Below are 19,613 nucleotides of genomic sequence, written 5' to 3'. Positions count from 1 at the left end.
TTCTGAACATTTTTCAGGTATTATATCTGAAGCCTCATCCCAGCACCTCTCCAATAGTCCTGACTTGACAGACTGAAGGAAAGTGAGCTCTTCTCTTTCCTTTCAAGTTACTCTAATTCGACAGTTGTTTCTGCTCTCCTCATGCTTGAGTGAGCATGAAATGATGTCTTTGCTGAGTATTTCTGTTTGATTTTCCAAAAGCTGTTGTCAGTTTTACAGCTCAAAATGGAATGCAGATGGTAATTGGCATAGTCACAGTCTTTCAAGCCTAATTGGAACTGACCCACACACCTCAGAGCCCATCCTAGCCTCTCCGGTTTGTAAGTGCATGCGGAGAGAGGAAGCAGGAAAGATTACCGAGAGAGGGAAAGTCTCTTTGCATGTTGCTGAGCCAGGCGGCTTTGACTGTATGGCTCTCTGAGTCTGGACAATGTCTTGTGTGTTTGTTTCCACAGAGCATATATCATTACAGACTATATGGGCATCCGAAATGAGAGTTTCATGAAGGTAGCTGCTGTGGGGACCTGGATGGGGGACTTTGTCACAGCTTGGATGGTAAGAAATTTTAATTTCACCCATTTCATAGCCGATAGAAGACATGTTCACATGTGGGATAGACATCACTTTTGATGGTTTAGAGAACATAGTTACCTCTGTTTTGAGTGAAACACATTCATGGGTATAGGTAAGTCCAGATAATATGTAATCTCTGTTTACAATAGGGAAAAAATACATTTGTAATATTGATGGCTATTTCCTGGGCTACATGTATATACAAACATATACACATTCATGAAATTAATAGAAAGTTATTACCTGTGAAATTATGTTTGTTATTGTTTTTACCATGTGCAAATTTTAGGTAAGGAATGTTGTCTGGCCTGTCTCAAAAAATCACATTAAATATTCTTTATGGACTTTTAAAATAATTTTTCATATTTGTTTTGCTCATCGAACCTGAATTAAGAGTAGTAACTAAGAGTTCTGAGAGTTGTATATTTTAATCTTTCATGTATTATTAGTCTTTATTATTATATGCCTGCAACAAATACACAAATTATATCTCATGCTGAGCTCATCTGTTAGGAAAGTAGCTTCTGTTTTTAACCATTTAGTATGTACTAAAAGGCTCTATGACCTATATGTTTATGAGAGAATCTTGAAGTGCAAAGAGCATAACTCTCATAAATATGGGACACTTTAACATTCATTGACACCTTTTATAAGTATAGTTAATCCTAATTAGCTTTATTCATCTATCACTTGACAATGAGCCCTACCAAAGGAATGATGATACCCAACATAAACAAGAATTGGGATGGATGTGCCCCTACAGAAGTGTTCCAGGGACCACAGGTAGATTGTCATAACCATTACTGCGTTTCCATTAATAGCTTTGTTTCTTACCTAGAGGAAGGTTTTCAGGGAACAAGAAACAGTGATATTTTAACTGCTGCTATTGTGATCATCCTGCAAGAGTATTAAGTAACCATGAAAGGGTTTGTATAGCCTGTTTTTAAGCCTCCTCCCATCTCTGTTCAATTATAGAATGTTAACAGAACAAATTACCAGATGTATCCCATTCCATTAACTTTAAAATCTAAATTTGAGAAGTGATTTATTTTATTTGCACTCACTAGAAATTGTAATTAGAATAAACCAACCATTGAGACCAGGCTGATGCATGTAAAAAATTTCTATTTCCATTGGAAAAAATTATTTAGAAAGAACTATGTGAACTTTAAATGTACACTTTCTGTGGAATTTGAGGTGATGTCTTTTGAAAAATCTCTGCATTAATTGTGGATTTTGACTCCATTCTGTAGTGAATCTGTTCACTAAAATGGAGAATTGGATCGGAAATGCAGATCCTCAGACCTTGCTACCAGTGGTTTGACCTTCCACAAGCAATACACAATTCTCTGAGCCTTGGTGCATACGTTTCTTAAAAGGGATGAATAATTTCTACCTGTGTTACAGGTTTCCTGTAAAGATTAAATATGTGGCCCTGTGATAAGATTTAAAATGCTGAAGTGGGCCCTGGCTTGTGTTGCTCAATGGCTAGAGCGTCAGCCAGTGCACTGAAGGGTCATGGGTTTGATTTGCAGTCAAGGGCATGTACCTAGGTTGCAGGTTCAATTCCTGGTCCTGGGAGCACATGCAAGAGTCAATCAATCAATGTGTCTCTCTCACATTGATGTTTCTCTCTTTCTCCCTCCCTCCCTTCCACTCTCTCTAAAAATCAATGAAAAAAATATCCTTGGGTGATGATTAACAAACAAACAAACAAACAAACAAACAAACACAACAAACATGTGGAAGTGGAATGCAGGCCTAGTGCTTTATTATTGTTATTCATGTTGTGGGCTCCCATCCCCTCACTGGGCCCAGTCCTTGAAGTGATTGGCAAGGGTGGCTCATTGACCCAAGATTCTTCCATGGAACCCCAGGATCATGAGGTTCCAGAGCATCTGTAGTTTCCTCCCAATGGCCAATGTGTGGATAGACTAAGACAGTATGATACGTTGCTTTCTCATAAAATTAGGGGAGAAGCAACAGACCAACAAGACCTAGAAGCTTGCTTTGCAATTTTCAGGCAAAAGTCAGCCATAAATCATTTCCTTTCCCGTTGTTGTTTGTGACCCACTTTCATCCAACTCCTCCCTAGACTTTCCTTCAAGATAGTGTTTCCTACATCATATATGACTCTGCCTCTATTTACTGGTTAGTTTTTATCTGGATTTATTTCTTTTGAGCAATAAGGTGGGGTCCAGTTCCTAAGGCAGCTTGGGGAATCAAATGCATGGTGCAGCTTTATCCAAAGACCCTGAATCTTCTGGGTTGTATTTCTACTGTGCACTTACCTGCCTTACTCTTGTGGTTTAGGGAAATAGAAATATTTTCAGACTTCAGCCTATGGCCTTTCTTTTTCTCCTTGGTCGGGTTAACCTTCATAGTTTCTCCTAAATTTACTACTGTAATGTCTTCTGCTTCTACTATCCAACCTGGTAATGTTTTACCTCTCCCTATACCATAGATTACTACTCTAATTATGCTGGGGTCCAACCCCAGCAGGTCCAGGGGTCCCCAAAGGTGTGGACGGAGTCTGCGAAGAAGGAATGACACTGAGACAGCGTTCAGTTGATCAGCAGCCTTGCCAGGATCTCTAGCCACAATCTCCAGCCAAGTTCTGTGTCCGTGTTCTCTTGCTAGGTTCTCCAGCCACATTCTCCAGGTTCTCCAGCCAGGTTCTGTCTGTATTTATACCAGTTGATTCCAATCCTATCAATCTCTATTCCAAAGATTAGTGCATTTCTTATCTCCATTCCAGGGATTATGTAGTTTAAGCATGATTGTTCGTTGTTAAAGTGATTAACTACGCACCTGGCACTTAGTTAAGGGGTTTTATTCCCTCCCTAACTTCAGGGGAAAATCTCTACCTCGGGAAACAACCTTTCTCGGAGAGGTGACCTTGGTTAAAACACATAGTGCCAAGAAGGTGAGCAAACATATTAAGAACAGTATGCCATATATGCCAGGTCCCTTGAAACAGGAAGGATGGACCGCTCCCAGCATAATTATACTTCCCATATCACAGAAGTCAGATTGGATTGAGAGTCAAGAAAACTAGGTTTTAGGTTTAACTAAGTAATGTGATCTTAAGTCACCTTACTTCCTGGGGCCTCTCATCGTTTCCTTTCTATAAACTGGGTAGAATCCAAAGTCCCTTTCTGCTCATGTTATATGAAATATTCACCTTTCCTCATTAGCCACAGTGGTAGGGATGGCAAAAGAAACACAATGCGCTCCTGATTTGCAAGTCCAGTCACACAGGAAGGATTCCCAGAGCACATCATTCTATTCCCATTTCTGTTCACTGGCTAGACAGAAGGTTTCTATATAAATATTTATATGTCCACATATGTGTGCATTGATAACATTTTAAAAAATAATAGTTTTCCTCCCAAGTGGAGTTTAGGGTAGCTTTGACCTTCATTTGTCTGCAGAATTCTCATCATGAAATGAATATCAATGATGAAGGTGACTGTCATGGCAAAACAAGTGACTGTTTTCATTTCTAATAAAAGTGTACCTTTTAATGCATTTCTAAAGTAAGGATTTTTATTTTATGGACAAAATCCATATCTTTCCCATGGTTTTAAAAGGTACACCAGGCTATATGATTGGCTCACAGGCAGGGAATTATTAATCAATCTTACGGATATCTTTGGTCCTCACCCAACTTAGCATCAGGCTCTACTGGATTCCATTCACTGGGCAGTCCTGACTTTTTCTGGCTCTGTGGTGCACCTCGTGTCATTTTTGTTAAGTTGGTTAAAAAAAAAATAACATAAAGGAAATAAAGTGATACCTGGTGTAATTCATCCTTGAGCTGGTCCACGGTAGGAGCAGAGATGAACTGTCATAAAGATAAGCATGAATCAGAAACACTGGGTGTCTCATATGCCACCATTGCCTCATAGCCACACATTTGCCCAGGCTCTGCGCCACTGAGCAAGGAGCGGAGTGGGGCTGGCCGGTCCCACAGCACGCTGCTCCAGTTTTACCGTCCCTCCTTCAGAAGACAGAGGTCACAGCTTCTGCTTCTGCCTAAGGTGGCAGGGGGTTCTGAGGACATCGAGATGGCACTTGCTCCTGCTCCTCGTTTATTAGCACTTCCTATCTATCCATCCTACCATACCTTTTCCCAGCCCCTTATTCCCCTGTTCTAGTGTCTTTCCTCTTGTGGCAGGTAATGGTGTATGGCTCATGATAGTGACAGGGACGTCAGACTCCAGGTCTGAAGTTAACTCCAGGTTGGGAGAAGGGCTGTGCAGGGAAAGGTACAAATAAGGTGAAGTTGAACCATGACCTAAAGAAGGCAGTTCTCATGGTAAACACTAGAGTAGTTAATGAGCATCTTTCATCATAACACTAGGTGTGTATGAACTTGTCTGGCCTTGACCTATTGTCCCCAGGATGGTCTGTGGACATTTGTATACATATTACCACTACTAGCAAAGCTTCCACTATGAAGCTAGTCACACACACACACACACACACACACACACACACACACACACACCCCGATTGCGTTGTTTGCCAATTGACTCTACCTTATTTCATGTTTGTATAGTCACTATTTCTTTTTAAATTGTGCGCAGTTTTAATAGACTTTGTTTTTCTTCTTGAAACTCAGAGTTCCACTAGAACCGGAGAAACTGAGTCAATACCTTCATGTGGAAATGCCTTTAGGTAGATAAAACATAGCCTTTGTAGCTGGGTTATAACAAGAAATAAAATTTTTAAATTTGCTTTATTATTTCTCTCTATTGAAGCCTTTTCAAGAATATGAGTTTAGAAAAAAAATTTTAATATTTTTTATTGATTTCAGAGAGGAAGGGAGAGGGAGAGAGAGAGAGAAAAACATCAGTGATGAAAGAAAGTTATTGATTGGCTGCCTCCGGCAAAACTTCCCACTGGGGATTCAGCCCACAATCTGTGAATGTGCCCTGATCAGTAATCAAACTGTGACCTCCTGGTTTGTAAGTCGACATTTAACCACACCAGCTGGGCTAGAAAAAAAAGTCTTTAAAGATATATTTTTCCCTTCTGTTTTAACTGTGCCTGCTTTATACATAAATATTAAATTATTTCTCTAAACATTTGAATGGCAAGTTTTGCCTTTTTATTTTTCACATGCTTTTATTTCTTCAGATTTTATAATGCATATTTACGTTGCTATTTTATTTTTTCAAAAGACTGTTTATTTAAGAAACAAGACTGAAAACTCCTCCTTACTTGACTATAAACTCTTTGAGGGGAATTACAGTGTCAACAGTGTTCACAATTATATTCCTAGCACCCAACACAGCACCAGGCATACAGCAGGTGCTCACGAAATTGTTTTTGAAAGAATCGATAGAGCACATAAGCATTAAGTTCCATTTCTATTTCCGTCATTACACTTTGTGACTTAGTATTATAACATGAACATTGCACAATGCTAAAGGGGATAGGAGGAGAGCTGTATTGTTCAGGATACATAGATATAATCCCCCCCTCCCCCTCCTCCCGCCCCCCACCAAAGGCTATGCACTGGCTTCTGCTAAGCTTGTTTGCAGGAGGACACATGATTGTAAACACCCTTGAATGGAGGCAATGCTCTCAGAATGGTCTGTGACCATGTGAGTATAGAAAGCATTCTTTGGTAAAACAAAGATTGAGATTCTCAGATCCCACCAGATGGTTCCTGGAATGGTCATTATTGCTGTCGGTGGCATAAGTTCTGCTCTGAGCTTGGGGGAGAGAAGGAAGCTGGGTTGAGATGTACCCCTTTAGTCCAGGGGTGGGCAAACTTTTTGACTCGAGGGCCACAATGGGTACTTAAACTGGACCGGAGGGCCGGAACAAAAGCATGGAAGGAGTGTTTGTGTGAACTAATATAAATTCAAAGTAAACATCATTACATAAAAGGGTACAGTCTTTTTTTTTTAGTTTTATTCATTTCAAACGGGCCGAATTCGGCCCGTGGGCCGTAGTTTGCCCACGGCTGCTTTAGTCATTGAAGCAGACAGCCTTTACTGTGCAAGACAGAGATTGGTTAACCTTTAGTGGATGGAGGGAGAGAAGATTAAGAACAATACATACTTGAGAATAATTTATACTCCTTCTGGATTAGTATTTATTAACAAATCTAGAACAGAATAGAGGGAGGAAATATTTCTGCAGCATTTGAGAATAAATTATTCCTTCTAGTTTAAACATAGGAAATATAAAATAAATTTTGTAATTATATACACGTCCTAACCTAAAATTTGGTGATTTTTTTTATTGTTGTCCCATGCTTATTGCATACTTGCTAAGGAAGGGGTGTGATTATCTGTGTTATTTTCATTTCACCAACTTAATAATAGTTTATTTAGTTCAAATTTTTTCTATTGTACACATGTCACTCTTTTGTGGATTGCTCTCAAATGCTGTTTGTCAATGAACAATAACCTGGAATACAACCGAGATCACATCTACCTTGTTATTCTCTCTAGAATTGAGCTTGACAATTTGTATTATGATCAATGCCAGCTTCCTAATTATTTCTCTTCCACTGATATTTTAAAATGACAGAATAGAAAGCATAATTGAATTGATTTAGTATCTAAAATAAAGTAGCAATAACAGCTTTACTGAACTTCATAATAGAAAGGAATTTAAACTGTGAGACATGCAACGAAGAATCAGAGCTAGCAAACTCATTGAACAAGTGTATGTGACAAATGGAAGGGCACCAGATGTGTAACCCCTGAGTCCGGCCTCAAGCGCCCAGCAGTACTCCGAAGTGGTCTCTTTTGCTCTCATTCTCAGCCTGTTCGTTGGAGCTGGTTCATGACTTTAATCCATGATTAGTTAACTCCATGTATGGTACATTTGTAGTTGCATTTCATTATGTTTTACAATGAAAATGAAACTGGATCAAGATTTTAATTAGGCAATAGACTGTGATTCTATAAAGAGTTTACGTTAAGTGAGATTCCCTAGAAAAAGAGCATGCATCATGGGCTTGGGGACACGTGTGGATATACTCTCCAAGGAAACCTGTAAGGAGATGAGGGACGCAGGAGAGAAGAGGTGGAGGAGGCAAGCACAGATGTGGTCATGTGGCTTCAGGTAAAGTCTACCCTGGGCCAGATCCACTGCTCTGGTAGGATGTTCTTGGGGAATGCAGAGCACCAGAGGTCAAGAGGATCTGGGGGGGGGGCGGGGGCACCAGCATTGACTGCCACACAGACAAAACCCAGGACAGTAGATTTAATGGCATCCATAATTCCTGAAAATCATTGCCAGTTCATCTGCTTGTTTGATTGAATCAAAGAGCAGAATAGAGGAATTATTATTATTTTAAAATATATTTTTATTGACTTCAGAGAGGAAGGGAGAGGGAGAGAGAGGCAGAAGCATCAATGATGAGAGAGAATCATTGATTGCCTGCCTCCTAGGGGTAGCCCACAACCCAGGCATGTGCCCTGGCCAGGCAAGGAATTATTTTTTGCATTACCTTTTTACTCATTAGAAAATTTAGAAACAAATATGGCCATTTTGCTTTAACATGTATAAATATTTTAATGTCTTTATAAATATTTTATCATTGTGTTTCATGTTTTTTAAATATAATAAGTTTTCACTAAAAAATTAATAAGATAAGAGTCCAACCTCCTATTTTCAGATAGCATCACAAATGGTGATCAAGTCTTTTAATGTTCAGGACCCTTAAATTTTTAAAGCAGTAACAGAATACGATGTGGAATTAAAAAAAAGAGGATTTCTGAGTAAAATAGATTTGAGTATAGTAGGTAGATGTTCAAGAATAGAATCACAAACTCTGGCTCTGCTTATAACTCCCCTAAATTCAGTGTCTATCAAATTCTATAGTATGTTACTGGTGTGCTGTATGTATTTTATATCCATTTATTAAAAATTTATGGACCATATTATTCTAAGAGTATGAAAGGCATCTTGGGAAGTGGATTGAGGTGAGATGTTGAAGACACTAAGCATCTCTTAGAGAAAGGCATACTCATTAGGGGTAGGGGATGCTCACTTTTCTTCTTTTCTATTCCCAGCTCAGTTTTGGCTTCTTTTAATTCCATTTTACTTTCTTTATATTACTTGGCTTATACTTCCTCAAAGAAGGTGTTCTTTGGCCACCCATTCTTTATAATTTTCCTAACAATGTTTCACACTTTTTAAAGTACCATTTGTCAATTAATTGCCTGAAGTAGTTTAAATAAAAGCTAGGAGACATTGATATTTGATATTTGTTCCCTCTGAAAGTCAATAATATAATGAAACTAGAGGCCTGGTGCACAGATTCGTGCACTAGTAAGGTCCCTCAGTCTTGCCTGCACCCTCTCGCAATCCAGGAGCCCTTGGAGGATGTCAGACTGCCAGTTTTGGCCTGATCCCCGCAGGCCAGGCTGAGGGACCCCACTGGTGCACACACCGGGCCTTTATATGCATATAAAATCTTTGCTTAATCTCTTCCCGCCCTCCCCTCTCCCCCCCTTCCCTCTGAGAGTCATCATGCCTGTGCATTGAGTGTCTACCCCCTGGTGGTCAGTGCACATCATAGCTACTGGTCGGACGGTCAGATGGTCACTTAGGCTTTTATATATATGGATGAGGGCTGGGTGTTAATATTAGCTTAGATTAGAGCATCAAAAATTAAGTTATAGGCTTCTTTTTGTTGATAAAAATAGATAATTCTTCTATAACATTTTATAAACTTTTATTTAGTGCCTCTTTCTGTGGGCCAAGCATAAAGAGGCACTAAATAAATGTGTGTGTGTGTGTGTGTGTGTGTGTGTGTGTGAGAGAGAGAGAGAGAGAGAGAGAGAGAGAGAGAAAGAGAGAGAGAGAGAGAAAAGGGGTGGGGAGAGAGAGTTTTTCGTTAGCTCCCAAAGTTTTCAATGCTTTCAACTACTTTACTATTCTGTCAAGCTAAATAACTTTCTTGGTAATATTTAATCATAGATTTTAACAAAACATGGAATATAGATACAGGACTTGGCTTGATTTTTTTTCTTCCAGTGTCAATAACATTTGTTGAATTATATCACTAGTTTGGAGGGGAGTGTATTTCTTTTCAGGTACTAAGAGATAGTACTATTACATTTAAACTTTAGAAACTCAGCTATTTATTTCTATTCCCATTTAGCAAATATCAGTGGTTGAAAGCACCTTATTTCTGGGACTGGAAAAGAAAGTAAAAGGACACCTTTATATTTCACTATAATTAAGATACATACTGCGATTCCGGGGGATAAGCTCTGGTTTGTTTATATGAGTTGCTATTCTTTAGTAGTTGTTTGCCCCAAGGATTTTTATAACTAAATATGTTTATGTTCACAGTGTATGTTTCATTTGTAGTTAAATGTTCTATAGGCATCAAAAAGAAATTTATAGCAACAAAGTTCCTAGTACTTATGTTTTTGTTGTTGTTGCTTAATAAAAGCTATTATACCATGTTTCAACCCTGAAGTATTTGAGTGAACAAAGGGAATGTTTTGGTAATGCGTGGCTACGTAAAATCATGCTTGGCATTTGTTCTTCTCTCCTTACATATATCTGAATGCCAATTAGGAAATAAAGAACTTTCTTTTGCCCTGGCAGACTAAATATGTTAAGACCTGGCCTGGCTCCAGTACCCTTCACTAGTATACCAAGTTGCTTAATGAAATATCATAAGGAGCTTTGTGAACATGTAGTTGCACAAGGAAAGGAATAAATTAAGCATATGTACAATCACAACAAAACTTACTAGTTAAGGATAATAGCAAATCAATGCCTTTGATACTTCCAAAGTTATCAAATGCAGCAGATGATTGGGTCTACATCAATAGTTTCTTTAGTGCTGCAGAACAGAGATCACTGAAAGTTAGGACATCACATGTGCAAACTTAAAAATTTCAAGTTGTTTCTCACTGCTGAGCAGAGGGTACGTGAGAAGCAATGCGTGAGTCAGGTGCTTGCGAGGAAACAGGAAACCTGGAGAGAAACCATTTGTTTTCATTGAAAAGAACAGCACCTCTCATAAGGCTTTACAATACATCATAGAAGATACGGTGAATCTGCAGCTATTGAAGAAAAATGAAAACTAGTAATTATCAAGTACTTTTTTCCTTGACTTGTGTTATAATTATCCCAGTTTCTCTTTGGTGTTTTCAATTTCAACTAGAGCTGACAGAATCAATAGAAGATTTTTGACAAATTTAAGTGTAGATTTTTAAAATGCATTTATTTTGTTTCAATAAAAAATTAGCAAAATGAACAATTTTTTTGCCTTCCCAAATGCTTGATATCAAAAATCATGCTTTAATTGAATGCGTATTGATTTATATGATGACTGTATAGTTTATTACACAAGCTTATTATATGATTCTTTTGACTATTAACAGGGGACTAAATAGAATTAAAATTATATAGTTGTTAAAATACATTTTTGACCAGCAAATTGGTTTATACTATATTGGTGGAGATATAAAATGCCTTTTCAAGGACCATTTAAAAATTTCCCCTAAAATATAAAAAGAAATATATCTATTTGTATTAAAGAATATAATTTTTAGAAATATTTACTTGCCCTAGCCGGTTTAGCTCAGCGGATAGAGCGTCAGCCTGCAGACTCAAGGGTTCCAGGTTCGATTCAGATCAAGGGCATGTACCTGGGTTGCGGGCACATCCCCAGTTAGGAGTGTGCAGGAGGCAGCTGATCGCTGTTTCTCTCTCATCGAGGTTTCTCACTCTGTATCCCTCTCCCTCTCCCTTCCTCTCTGTAAAAAATCAATAAAATATATATATTTTTTAAAACATTATTTACTTTGATTTTATGAACACTTAGAAAAACAAGCAGAAAATTATTCTTGGTACGTATTCACGCAATACTTCTCTTTCTTAGCCATATAAGTTTCTAAGGTAGGGCCATTGGTGTTTTTTCTGAAATTGCTGACACCTCCAATTGACTATGTCTATAGACGATAATATTTTTGAGAAAATAAGTTCTCTAGTTTCAAATTAATTAGTTCCTAATTAAGCTCAGAGTATATTCTATCAAATGGATACTGTACAAATTTATTTTTAGTACTATTTTAGCCCAAATATCAGTTATCTTTTGTCTTTATTCAAATTACCTTTATATCCACAAATATTTTTTTTCTTTTTGTTTTTAACGTTTTTATTGGTTTTAGAGAGAGAGGAAGGGAGAGGGAGAAAGAAAAAAAATTGATGGCTTCCTCCTGCATGCCCCCTACTAGGGATTGAGCCTGCAAGCCTGAGGCATGTGCCTGATCAGGAATCAAGATGTGACCTCTCCCTGCAGGGATGATGCTCAACCAATTGAGCCACACCAGCCCGGGAGTAGTTAAATGTGACAAAATTCATCAGATAAGTTGTCTCTATGCATTATTTTTAAATATTTTACTAAATTTTGATGCTGCAAAGTTCCAGACTTTGAGTAGACTTAGACCTTTCTGAGAGCCTCCCTCACATACTCACTAAATTAATAATCACTTAATTAATATATATACTAACCACCTACAGAATAATAACAAATATGTGAGGTATTAAACATTAGAATATATTGTAGATGATAAGAATGGAATTATAATATCATTGCATTTAAAGTTGACTTTTTCCTATTAAAGGAATCTCCTTAAGGGCCTTGCCCCAGCCAGTCCTTTACAATATTGTCCTATAACATCTGTTTATGTCTTCCCAATCTCCTTTCAATATCCTAAGTCATCAATTTGAGGTGAGGTTTTAATGAGTGACAGTGGCTTTTTGTGTTAAACTTACATAAATAATAAATAATGGAGTTGCGAATTCAAATGCCCTGAGGGCCAGGGTGATCTAGTAAACATCTGGTATGAGATAAAAGGGTGTGAATGGGGGGGCGGGGGTGGAGGAGAGAGTTGTGTTGAACCAGAGAACATATTCCCTATTAAGAGGCATCAAAATTCAGCTTAGTACAAAAATGCAGGAATGTAAAGTAGGATATAACTTCAGCACAAATTCTGTCCACTGGTCATCTGTTTTGTGCTTTATGAACAGGAGAATTAAGCTGGAAACTGACATGACATGAAAGATCCACTTGAGGAGTGAATTTGGGGCAAGTGCCATTCTGGAAAGTCTCTATCACACCTCTTAAACTTACCGCTCCCCCCCCTCTGCCCCCGCCCCAAACGGGTTGGGTCTCTTTTGTTATGAACACTAACATGCAGGGGAGATAAGAACTCTCTGCACTTTAATCACAGCTGATGAAAACAGAGTCTTTGTACCACTTAGCACTCTCTCCACCCAAATATTTAAGGCTCATATGGGCATGAAAACATTTTCATAATAATACTTTCTAAAGTGCTAAGGAAACTCTTGTTATGGTGGTCAGATTAGCCATTGCCAGTCATGCATGCAGAGACTTAAGCTCATGATGTATTTGTTTACTTACTGACTAGCTTTGGTTTATTATAAAGAAACTAGAGGCCCAGTGCATGAAAATTCGTGCACTGGGGGTCAGGGGTGGGTCCCTCAATCTGGCCTTCACCCTCTCACAATCTGGGAATTCTCAGGCTGTCCTACTGACATCTGCGGGATGCCCCCCCCCCCCCGCAATCGCCCCATCACCCCTCTGCCGCCGCTGGTTGCTGCCCCTGCCCCATCACTGTTCCCTCTCTCTGCCTGCTGGCATGTGCTTTGGCTGGCCTGGCACCACCTGCTCACTGGCCTTGCTCCCTGCCTACTGGTCATTCTGCTGTTTGGTCGATTTGCATATTATTCTTTTATTAGATAGGATGGTATTCAGATGGATACTTAATGAATATTCACTGTGGACATCTTAAATGAATACAATTATCATTAAGGTGTCAGAATTTATAATGCTTTTAGGCAGTTTCTATATAGATACAATGAACCAAGCTTAGTGTTTAGTTGCTTGCCCCAATCATTTTTTTTTTAACCTGAATTCCATATAGTGGTGTGGTTCCCAAATTTGTCTTTACATTGGAATTACCTGGGAAGAATCAAAGACAACTGATACCTGTGCCCCACTCCAGAGATAGTGATTTAATTTGTCTGGATTGTAGCCTGGGTATTAGAATTTTTTGAGTTTCCCTGCGTTTCTAATATGAAGGCATGTTTGGGACCATTTCTGTAAGGTGATTCTAGGGAAGTTCAGCATGTGGGTATTTTGACATATCTTTGGGGTCATAACCATCTGATTTTAAGCTGAAGGGAAACCAAGGGGAGGGGTCTTTTGGTGCCTAGAGACCATACAACAGAGAAGCAGGTGTGATATCAAACATGGATGACAGGAGGGCTGGCTTCCTCACTGAGTTGCAGCACCCAAGAGCCCATGGCCATGGGGCAGTGTAAGCAAGCACTGGGTAAGTTTACCTAGCTTCCAGTTCTAGGTCTAGAACTTGATTTGGGGTCTTACAGAGCAACTTTGTGACCTCATTCTGATACCTCAACAGACTCCCAAACGGACACCGGCCAATGCCACAATGAAGAGCTGACCAGTGTCACGATGCCCAGTCTTTGGCTCAAACTATTTAAGAAGTTAGCCTCTGTAGATACCAGGACAAGCATCCCTCTTCCCATCTTTTTCAAGCTCATAATATGGAGAACAATCATGACATCATTTAGCCTATTCTATTACAGCATCATCTACATACACTTCCTTTCGGCTCACCCTCCCACCAGCAAATGATCTGCTCCCCCAATTCTTCATGTGCTTAAATCTGATTCTTTACCTCTCATTAAATGTTATTAAGCATTGTTACCATTTACCCAGTGTGGCTTACTTTGAGTAATTATTACTTAGAAAATATGACTGTGAACTGATGTGAGATAAAAGACAAAGCATGTGGAATTATGTCTGTTAATAGTGTTACTTCGTTTAAAAAAATTATAGTGTTTCACAAACAAGAACAACTTAAAATATGGTTCACAATTAGCATTTTTCTGAATGAAGACATTTTACTAATTTTTACATCTTTTTTTTTTTACCCTTCTTCATTTCTTTTTTTTTCTTTTTTCTTTTTTTTTATTATTATTAAGGTATTACAAATGTGTCCTCATCCCCCCCATTAACCCCCAACCTCCCCCACAACACACACTCATGCTCCCATCCCCCTGTTGTCCATGTCCATTGGTTTGACTTATATGCATGCATACAAGTCCTTTGGTTGATCTCTTCCCCTTACCCCCACCCTCCCCTACTTTCCCTCTGGGGATTGATAGTCATGCGATTCTTTGGCCCCTTGAGTGTGGCTCTTCCTAAGCCTTAGGAGTACCCTAATTAAGTTAATAACAATGTACCTACCTATATAGTTTAAGTTTAAAAAATTTGGCTCTCAAAAGAAATTTCAATCGTTGTACTGTTGATATTTGGCTCTGTTGACTAATGAGTTTGCCGACCACTGCTCTATACTATCATTCCCACAGCTCAGCAAAACATGAACTAATATCAAGATTGTATATTCACTATTTTTTATAGGGAACTACTTAAGTGAGATTTTTTTAAAATAAGGTCAGCTTTAAGTAGGTCACGCAAAGTATAAATATACCTGATGTTAATGTTATGCCATTTGCCAGAATTTCCACTGCTTAGCGGAAGTAAGAGCTGAATTATATAAATTATGTTTAGTGATGAACAATCACAATGAAAAGTTTATATTCTTTAAGGAATACTTATATCTCATCTATGCTTGCAAAGGATGACAAGACAATCTTGAATGGATAAACCATGGTTCCTATTTATCAAAAGAAGTGACTAAAATGTAGTGTTAAAAAATGCTGAATTTTAAAATATTATCTTGACACAAAGTAGGGATTTGAACTTTTAACCACCGTAGAACTTTGTCTCATGATTTTCCTTCCCGGTGGGTCTTTAGTTCCAAATATTACTAGATTTCCTCTACCAGTACTAGAGACAAGAATAAGACACTCAATTAAATAATTTTCTTGTCATACACATTTAGTCCTACTTATTTTAGAGTGTTCAAGTTGCACATTTTGTTAAAATACAAATTTTCTATTTTCTAAAATGGATTATATGTAGAAAAACATGAAAGTGAGGGCATTTGGGCCACACATGCCATTCAAGAGCCAACTTGGGAATCCGATGAGTAAAGAAGGCCCCTTCCTAATCAGTGACAATTACCAGGCACTTCTCTGATTTTCCTGCTGCGTGTGATTCCACAACAGTTCATTGACTCATCTATAAAAGTAAAGCATGGAGTCAATTAAAGTGGCAACAGAGGAATTCAGCAGCAAACCCAGGGGAACCATAGGTGAGGTGGGTGCAGATTTTAATTCAGAAGTTTTGAGAAAACAGCTGCCCAAGAACAACTTTTGATGGGAAGTGGATCTTGACAGCAGCTCAGATCCCTGATATTTCAGCCCTGCTCATTTGTCAACATAAAGGCGAGAGAGAGTCTTAGGAGATTAAGCAAACTCATGGCTGAATATATAGTTTGACATTTCTTGAATGCACTTGACAAGACTCCACATACAATTATATTGGTATTCTTTCCAGCTAAGAGAAGATTTTTCAGGGAGGTTGAGTTCTTTTATTAAAATTCAAGTATAATCTTTGGTTGCCATGGCATCTTAAAAATACTAATCGTATATCGTTGAGTTTTAAATGTTGGGGATGGGGTGTTTTAGTACGGAGGGGAAATAATAAACTTTAGAAATGCTATCGCAAAAATTAAATTGCATTTGGGAACTTTAAAAAAAATTAGCAAGGCGTGATAAAGTCAATTACCAGAGACTCTACACAAAAGGAAAGTGATTATTGACCATGTGGTCAATAGCGGTCAGTGTCCACCCTGCTCTTTGGCATTGAGCTGTGGTACAGCTGGCTGACAGATTGTGGCTAATGTGCACGTGGAGAAGAAAGGTGGCTGAGGGAGCAAGGGTTGCATCATACAAGATGCCAACAGCCTAAGAGACTGGGGTGATGCATGTGTACTGGCTAGCACTGGTGAGAGGAGGGATCAGTGGGGAAATTCTATGATAATTGGGATGATTAGGAGTAGGGGGAAGTAAATGGAATATAATAATGAAGAGAGAATTGGAGGGAATTGTGTAGGTCCTGGAGTAACATTTCAGCAGCAGGGGCAGTGAGTGGCAATCATTGTTAATCTCCAAATCTAGTAGCCATTCTATGTGGAATGCTGGTACACCCAGAACTTCAAAATGTCACTTGCTTCTCTTCAGATGCAATGTCTGTTACCTCCTTAAAATCCCTGCCTTCTTCCCCTTTCCTTCCCACTTGCTTCTCTTCAGATGCAATGTCTGTTACCTCCTTAAAATCCCTGCCTTCTTCCCCTTTCCTTCCCTTTGAGAAACATTATTTGCCAGCCTGTTCACATTACTTTCAGGAGTGACAGCCAGCAATGTTCAATCACATTAGTTACTCTTCAGAAACCTTTTTTAAAAAACAAAAACAAAAAACAAAAACTGCAGATGGTTTAATTTTCTAATACAAATGCAAAAGTGTGAATGGGTTAATCAGGCTGAAACAATTGCAGAGCTCTGCTTTCCAAAGCTTACCAGTGCCAGCCTCCCTTGCTTTTGATGTTAGCATTTTTTCCTGAACGGTGGGTCCATAATTTTTAATGAAGGCTTTTGCCCATTCGTGCTTGAAATTCATGAGTATAATGTGCAGCGAGATAATCACAGATTTGGCGTCACACTGTGAGGCATATAATTTCTGCATGCGTATGGATTAGCACTCGATACCCTACAATAGAAGGCTATTTCCTGTTCTCCCTAAACATACCATTAAATGTAAAAATGCTGACAAAATTATTATTAATTACTTTGTAACTTTGTTGAAATCATCAACAGAATTAAGTTAATTGAGACGGCTCATGAGGTACTAAAAGTAACGTGAAAATGATGCCCTGGCCTGTGCTGCTCGGTGCTCAGAGTGTCTCCAGTTCAGTTCCAGGTCAGGAGCAGGTACCTGGTTTGCAGTTTGGATCCCCAATCCTGGGGGCATGTGTCCATTGTCTCTGAAAATCAGTGGAAAAAATATCCTCAGGTGAGGACTAACAACAACAAAAGGAAAGGAACCCTAGCTGCAGAATGCCTGGTGAGAAGCAAAGTGCTGATGTGGAAAGACAGAGAAGGCACAGAACAATTTAGGGTAATGTGCGTCTGCACACAGGTTCCTAGGTTCAAATCAGAGAGCAGATGCGAGCACAGACACCCTGGGCAAAGGGAGACAGAGGGAAGTGGCAGATTGTAAATTAGCAGGACCCTGCTACTAACCTGAAAAGAACATGACATTTCCTGAAGGTGTTCCAAAGATAAAAATACATACTGAGAATGTGTAGTTGTCCAAGACACTCCCTGGAGTAAGGCTTGTGCATTTGTAAGCAACCTTAACTCTTTTAAATGGCCAAATCCGTGCTGTCATTTTACTGAGCATTTAAACTACTTTGCTTGTGTTTTAAGTAAATTTTTCTACACACATGCATAAATATATACATATTTATATAATTTACATACAGAAAAGTTAATCTATAAAAATCGAGGTTTCTGAATAAATGTACATAAGAAGTTAATATTTAACATTTGGTGTTCTCTGACCTGTATCTCACACTGGGGATTCCTGTTCTGTAACTTGAATTGTTTCTCAGTTCTTAGGTACTGGAGTTTAACTTCATATATAAAAACCCACTTTTCCTTACCTTTTAAACATTTTATTTGAAATAATAAATAGCAAAAGGAAATGGTTATAGTGCAAAATAACCCATTAGTGAAATTTGTTTCAAGAAAGAATGCTATTTCTTTTATTAAAAATGTGAATTGTCCATAATTTTTCAGGAATACAACTATTGAATCAAGTTGGATTTCATTAATACTGTTGAAGAAATTACTCTGTCGGTGCCCTGCTTCTTATTGGTGATTTGAAAGGAATTATTGTAGCTGCGATAGGGATCACAACAATATAAAATTTATTGCGCCCAAGTGCCACAGCCTTTTCTGAGATTTTTTAATCTATTGATTTATTTAGATCCAATGCTATTAGGTGTATTTATTACTATTTCCATTTTACAGTTGAAGACACAGAGTCATTGTGAGCCAAAGATTACACAGTTATTAAGTGACTATAATCAAGGGGTTTCTTGAGCATTGTGCAATGGGATTATTAAGGATAATGAATAATATCTCATTTATTTGCCACCAATAATAGATTTTTCTCCAGTTAATATTTTTTAAATATATTTTATTGATTTTTTATAGAGAGGAAGGGAGAGGAATAGAGAGTTAGAAACATCAATGAGAGAGAAACATCGATCAGCTGCCTCCTGCACACCCCCCATTGGGCTCGTGCCCACAACCAAGGTACATGTCATTGACCGGAATCGAACCTGGGACCCTTCAGTCCACAGGCTGATGCTCTATCCACTGAGCCAAACTGATTATAGCTCTCCAGTTAATATTTAACATGAATTCAACTTAATTACTACAAGTTTTGGGGTGTAATTACTTTTTGATGAAAATGTATCTGAAATTTGTTGCACATATCTTTATCTTAATAAACAAAAAAGATACAGATAAGTTAAACTTTTTCATTTATAGTGGAAATAATATTGAATTTGCATAGAGCTGGTTTCACATTTCAATCCTATTACTTAGTAATTGTGTGATCTAGGCCTTAGTTTCCATATTAGTAAAGTGAGCTGATACCTACATCTTTCAAATAACTTTGCATGGAACTTGGGGTCACTGTAGGCTATTGTAAATGCTAGCTGTTATTTCATTGCTGACAGTGGCCCCAGACAGGAATCAATTTCTTTTTTCTTGTTAACGTTATAATGAGACAATATTGAATGGAAAAATGGTATTTGAGGACCTGCTGTTAACTCAAAATGATATATGCAACTACCTGTTTGTTGTGGCATTGTTTTCAATAGCCAAGGTATGGAAACAAACTGAGTGTCCATCAGTGGTTGAATGGATAAAGAAATTGTGGTATATAGTTATACAGTGTAATATTATTCAGCCATAAAAAAGAATAAAATCTTTCTGTTTGTGACAGACAT

General features: G+C 38.3%; 1 protein-coding gene across 1 annotated transcript in view; it reads left to right on the top strand.

Moving 5' to 3' along the window:
• The first annotated feature begins 460 nt into the window (after positions 1-460).
• Positions 461-19,613, top strand: part of TMEM117 (transmembrane protein 117) — a 208,363-nt gene continuing 189,210 nt past the window's right edge. The window contains exon 1 of the mRNA XM_006755530.2: positions 461-555. Coding sequence (XP_006755593.1) covers positions 478-555 — 78 coding nt within the window. The 5' untranslated portion in view covers positions 461-477. The remainder of the gene's footprint in view (positions 556-19,613) is intronic.

This window comes from Myotis davidii, unplaced genomic scaffold (genome assembly GCF_000327345.1).
Source record: "Myotis davidii unplaced genomic scaffold, ASM32734v1 scaffold290, whole genome shotgun sequence".
Lineage (NCBI taxonomy): Eukaryota > Metazoa > Chordata > Mammalia > Chiroptera > Vespertilionidae > Myotis > Myotis davidii.
Note: the sequence above shows the minus strand (reverse complement) of the source record. Positions and strands in the feature narration are given on the sequence as shown.